General features: G+C 42.3%; 1 protein-coding gene across 1 annotated transcript in view; it reads left to right on the top strand.

Annotated features, from left to right (window-relative positions):
• Positions 1-6,202, top strand: part of TRPM1 (transient receptor potential cation channel subfamily M member 1) — a 64,158-nt gene that overhangs the window by 34,832 nt on the left and 23,124 nt on the right. The window contains exons 7-10 of the mRNA XM_027903667.1: positions 1,400-1,574; positions 3,106-3,229; positions 4,917-4,989; positions 5,591-5,691. Coding sequence (XP_027759468.1) covers positions 1,400-1,574; positions 3,106-3,229; positions 4,917-4,989; positions 5,591-5,691 — 473 coding nt within the window. The remainder of the gene's footprint in view (positions 1-1,399; positions 1,575-3,105; positions 3,230-4,916; positions 4,990-5,590; positions 5,692-6,202) is intronic.

Genomic DNA, 6,202 nt, shown 5'->3' with positions numbered 1-6,202 from the left:
CCACAGTGCAGGGGTGTAAAAGGGACTGCTGCTGCCACAGTGCAGGGGTGTAAAAGGGACTGCTGCTGCCACAGTGCAGGGGTGTAAAAGGGACTGCTGCCACCACAGTGCAGGGGTGTAAAAGGGACTTCTGCCACCACAGTGCAGGGGTGTAAAAGGGACTGCTGCCACACTGCAGGGCTGTAGAGGGGAGCTCTGGCTTGGAAGAGAAGGAATTCAGGGCCTAGGGCAAGAGGCTGTGTGTCATTTCTTTTAATAGCAGTGGGGCTGGGGATGTTGGTAGAGATCTAGGTGGTGCTTGATGATCTTTGTCACAAGAAGGGCAAAGTTGTGAATACTCACAGAGATCTGCTCTGTGAAGGGCTGCAGTACCCCTGCTAGTAACAACATACAGGGAGTTGTTTTGTTTCTTTTTAATCACTTCAAGCACAGGCACCTCTTCTGGAAATCTCAGGAGGAATCACTAAAGATTTCATGGACACACAGGCCGGGCCATGCTCTGTGACGACTCCTTGTCAGAGCTGGGGTACCCTGACAGGAGGATGTCAGGAAGCTTCTGCTGTTACTGGGAATGGTGTTCCTGTTCTTCAGAGAGGCATCCAGGTTGAAAATGCCAACCCTTTCATGTGTTCTTGGCCATGCAAAAAAAAAAAAACCAAAACATCTTTATAGAGTGCTGGTCATTTTACAGATTAAGAACTGAATTCAAATGCTTATGATAGTGGGATTAGTCAGCGTTCAGGTAATGTTCTGTCCTTCATTTCCCCCAGTTTCTTGTGACCAAGGCTACTGAGACCATGTGACCTGTGGGCTTCCCTTTGTCATCCTATGCCTGGAGATCACAGTGAGGCAGGGACAGCAAAGGGATGCTCAGCTGTCGTCTCTTCCACCGCCAGCCATTTCAGCCTCACGATAAAAACACTCGTTTCGTGTTTCCTATCTTAGGAGTAAGCCTAGGTATGTGTCACCTTACTGACGACTTCCCATAGGTAACCAAGGAAGAGTTCAAGCTTCAAAGACAGTAGCTGGGAGCCATCCAAGTCACTGGCTAATGAAGCAATAGAACATCATGTTATAGCTGCTTTGTCTGTACCTGGTGTCTGTTGAAAGAGGTGTCAAACAATTCATCGACAGTGACTGAATAACTTATCAGTATGGAGCTGATGCAAAAGCAAGGGAAGAGAAGCATCTTGCTCTTTTCCTTTTGTGGCCATGAAACAGCATATGGATGTTTTTCCTCATATTGGCCATGAAATGGCCATCATTTTTCCTGATGGCTCTGGTTTGAAGTGATGCTCTAACCCAGGAATCTCATCCACTCCTCATGTCTCGACCTCTTAAACTAAGTTGCAATGACACTTCTATTTTTTGTGGTTTTTTGTTCTTCTGTTTTTTGCAGGTCTGGGGCAAGGTGTTCCTGTAGTTGGGCTCATAGTGGAAGGGGGTCCCAACGTGATCTCCATCGTGTTGGAGTGCCTGCGGGAGGAGCCCCCCCTGCCCGTGGTGATCTGTGACGGCAGCGGGAGAGCCTCTGACATCCTGTCCTTTGCACACAAGTACTCAGAGGAAGGAGGGTAAGGTTTGAGATCTTCGCTGGAGCTGTGTCTTGCTCAGGAGGGCACTGTAGGACTACATGCCTTGCTTTCACTGAGGTTCCATAAAAACTCAACCTGAAGGGCTTTCAGGGAAGGGCATTCTGCTGCCTGTTTGATCTGAGCCCTGGAGTTAATGAGGAGAAATTGGGAGGTATTTGATGGTCCTTTGCAGTGAGCTTGCTCTCAGTGCAGTGCACTGTCCTACAGGCTCCAGCAGTGTTTGCTGTGCTGTGCTTGGTGCTGGATTGGGGTGTCAGAAGCAAGGAACAAGTGGAATAACTCTTTTCCTCAGGCCAGGGTTGGGGTTAATTAGAGCAGGTGTTTGCAAAATTTGTACTGCCTGATTCCAGTGCATAGTGGGAATGAGCTTCGTTCTCCAAGAGTGCCAGACCAGCTGTAAAAATGTTGGACTCCCTTTGTTCTCTTGCTGCTCTTTCAGGGAGACAAGCAGTGTAGTAAAGGAGTGCAGATGTTACTTGCTGAATTGGGAGAGCATCTCTGATACTGGATTTTTTTGGTGTTTAGACACAGTACATATTTAATCCTACCAGGAAGTATTTAAGATTCAGCAACTTTCTTTTCTTTTCTGCCAACCAAGCCTTCCTTAGCTTAGATCAAACTTTCTGGATTTTCTTATTTTCTTTCTCATTCGTCCTTCCTATCAGCTCATGGGTAATTGGGAGAGCTTATCAGCATCAGTGTGTCTGAGATGTGCTCACTGCATGACTTTTTCTTCCAATTTTCTTCTCCAATAATTATAAGATAAATGTGTTCATCTAGTAAGGCATCTACAATGAGATTTTTTTGTCAGTCCAATCATTTTCTCACAATGAACTTTGAATTCTACTGTATCTCTCGGCACCTGCTGGCAATATTTTTCTATCATCTGGAAATACATGTGTTTCATTAGGAAATGCATGAAGATTGAAGGGCTCTGGTTCGTATTGCTCCGAGAGATCAAACATTTCTGACCTTTCTAGAGTGCCTTCAATCTAATTTCTTTAATCATTTTTCGGCTTGTTTGTTTCTGGGGTATTATGAGGTTTTGGATACACCAGCAATTTCAATCCTCTAAGAGGATAACCAGCATACCCAAGGTGACATATCAGAAGCACAAAATACTTGGGGATTTTCATCTGCAAATGCCTTGCAACATTTAGCAGCAAAGGTAGGGGTCCTGCAAGTCATAGTGCTCACTTATATCCATAATATACAACAAGAGTAAGAGCTACCTGCATTTGATTCCAGGGTGAAAGGATAGTTCAAGTTCTGTGTCAGGTTTTAAATCAGTGCTGAAGTACTGAGATGCATAAAAGCCAGTTTGGGTATGAATTTCCTGGTTACAGTAAATTCCTTACCTGTACTGCATGCAAGGATGCTGCATGTTTTCATTTCTTTTCAAAATGAAGCCGTTGCTCTAGCAGATGAAAATTTGTTCCTCAAACAGCAGGCCTTCTGAATATATATTCATTTTGACAGTGTCTTCTTTTATGTCTCATTTTTCTTTTAGGATAATAAATGAATCCCTTAGGGACCAGCTTCTAGTTACCATCCAGAAAACCTTTAACTACAACAGGAATCAAGCTCATCAGCTGTTCATCATTCTTATGGAGTGCATGAAAAAAAAAGAACTTGTAAGTGTCCTAAAGGGAGTTCACAAAGATCACTTCTGTGACCAAGTTTACAGAGTACTTTCAAGTGCCATTTTCCCAGGGTCAGAGTTTCAACTCTTTTTTCCCATATAGCTCCATTAATTTCACAGTCTTTCATTCATAAGCATAGGCCAAGGAAAGAATTCTGTCTTCTAAAAAGTCTCAAAACCAAATTCAGATCCTTCTCCTGTGTAAGTTGATAGAAATCTTTTTTCACAGACTTGAGGAAGGCAGACTAAGACACTGAGATAAACACACTAATCCCAGGATCAGCTGCTCCTGTGCAGAAAGGAAAGGAAATATGGTTGAAGAAAGGGTTCCTGGGGGCAGGAAGCATTCAGAGTGCATGAACACAGTTGGGGTTTCTGACACAGTTGCTCTTTAACAGCCTTTCCTTGCTGTAAAATGGCCTTTGCAGGCCTTTCCAAAGAAACTGAAGCATTAAGGATTGCTGAATATCCCACCCTCTCCTGCTCCTGGTTTGTCCAGGTCTGCTCTGTGTGCAGCACCTCTCACCCAGGTCCTGCCTGGCTCCCCCAGCGCAGCTGCAGAGAAAAGGGTGCTCAGGGAGAGAAAAGCTGGGCTCTGGAAACAGTGCACTGAAACTGTGCTCACTGGGACTTTGCAGGCAAAATCAACCTCTGAGTGTTTTCCTTTGACTAAGTGCTTCAGATAAATTTTGTCAATATGATGCCAAGGTTAGTTCCATTCACACACCCTCACTGGAAGTGGAGTTGGTAAAAAGCATGACCAATAAACTGACTGGAAGAATTGGCTGAGAAAAGAGAGCCCACAACTGCTTTAGTCAAAATATTTTGAGTTTTCAGTGCCCATCAGAGCAGGCCTGGTTTACACAGCAAAATTCAGACACTGGTTGTGCAACCTAAGCAGACTTAGAGTTTGTTTGTTGATAGTTTTGTTTACCTTCTTATTAATTAATAAAAGTTTTCCTGTAGTTCTTCTCTCTTCTAATGTCATGTATCTTTGCATTCATGTGAAGTCTATTCTAACTGTTGAGAAAATTGCTATTCCCAGTAGTAATGCTAGAAGCTGCTGTGGAGAATTGTTTTTGGAAAGTAAAGAATTTGGGGTGTTTTTCTGCATGTGGTATTAACTTATTAGGATGGAATATTGGGTTATTCTGCTTTTGAATTACCAATCTTTTAATATGTAGTTCAGTGGCTAACCTTGAGCGAATTGCTATTTTTAAAATCAGTGAATTGTAGTGGACTGAACTAAGCAAATATGACTAGAAATAATTGCCTTTCTTTGTTATTTGGTTCTGCCTTTTTGATTGTCATATGCAACATATCCTGCAGCTAGAAAAAGTTTGAGTGTTATTGTCAATGAAACGGATGCTGTGATACTTACCTCGGGTAACTAGCATTTCCATTTCCAAACTGGCATTTCCATTACTGCTGGAAAGTAATGAAACTGTCAGAAAACAGTCAGTTTTGCGTGGCAGTTTTGCCACCATTTTTCAGAATTCGTGGGTGTGGTGAAGATTTTCGTCACTTTTGTCATGTTTAGCAATGCAGGGATATTTCAGGATAACTTCATTGAAAGAATTTTATGAAACACTTTCATGAAAGTGAAATTGCTTTGTTCCCTGCTGCACATTCAGTCTCTGCTGTGCTGTAACTGTTGGTTGGTCTGTGCTGCCCTTTAGATCACCGTGTTCCGCATGGGCTCCGAGGGCCAGCAGGACATTGAGATGTCCATCCTCACTGCTCTCCTCAAAGGTGGGTCCTGCAGGACTAGGCAAGGATGCACATTTTATGCTCATTTTATTGCAGCTGGAGCATCCATTAACACAGGCAGAAGGAAAGGGGGGAAGAGAAAAGGCTGTCTGGATTTTTCCAGGTCTCAGAGTGTGATATATAAACCTTAGTGCAATAGGGTCAGTTCTGTATTTATTTGGAGTTTTTACATTTGCAGGTATGTAGTCACTGACACATGCTCAGTATGGGATCCCTGGAGTCCCCAAAGCAAAGAAATAGAGGAATTGTTGCACTCTAATTTACAACATCGACTAGAGGACTTGAGAGGGGTCTGTCAGAAGAGTTAAATATCTGTCTTCAGTGTCAAAGTCAGTGGGGGACCTTTTTGAAAAAAGGGAGACAATCTGTTTAATCCTTTGGAAATTAGGATTATGGGGTTACATGGAAGATGGTAAAATCAATTTGATGAATCCACTACTTTGTGTTAGAATTATTGTAATGGTAGTATGATACAGAGTCAGGCTGGCTGTTTTCCAGTTCCTGGAGAAGTCAATTACAGAAGGTTGTCTAATCTTGTTCCATCATGTATGAAATACCAAATATCTGTTGTGTTTCCCTGTAGGTACCAATGCATCTGCTCCAGACCAGCTCAGCTTGGCTTTGGCCTGGAATCGTGTGGACATTGCACGCAGCCAGATCTTTGTCTTTGGACACCACTGGCCAGTAAGACAAAGTTTTCTTAATCATATTGTTTGTCAGAAGCTTAAAGTAAATTTAAATTAAGTTGTGTAATATTCATACTTCGGATTTTCAATATTGAATTCTGGCTTAAGCCATTAATTGATTAGGAATGTCATATTTGTTTTGAAAGTTTTTATACTGGCATTTGCAGATATTTAGCAGTAATTTAATCTCTGTGAAAGAAAGAAAAGCAATTTCATGACAAGCAGAAAAATAACCTGGAGAGTTGGGCAGGGACAAAGCTGATGAAGTTCAACAAAGGCAAGTGTAGGGCCGTGCACCTGAGGAGGGATAACCCCAGGTACCAGTGCACACAATTAAATTTAAACAAATGTTGCTGCATGTGCAGTTTTATTTCTTCCCTTCTAGTAATGTGATGTTTCCAGTATTCAAGATTCATTAAAATGCTTATGGAGAGGATTTAATAATCCTAAAGATTATGAAATATTATTACGATAAAATGTTTAATTGGGTGGAATGTTCCAACCTCCAT

This window comes from Empidonax traillii, unplaced genomic scaffold (assembly GCF_003031625.1).
Source record: "Empidonax traillii isolate 1590-97213 ecotype Southwest subspecies unplaced genomic scaffold, ASM303162v1 scaffold990:size286031, whole genome shotgun sequence".
NCBI classification, from domain to species: Eukaryota; Metazoa; Chordata; class Aves; order Passeriformes; family Tyrannidae; genus Empidonax; species Empidonax traillii.
This window is presented reverse-complemented; position numbering and strand designations above follow the sequence as displayed.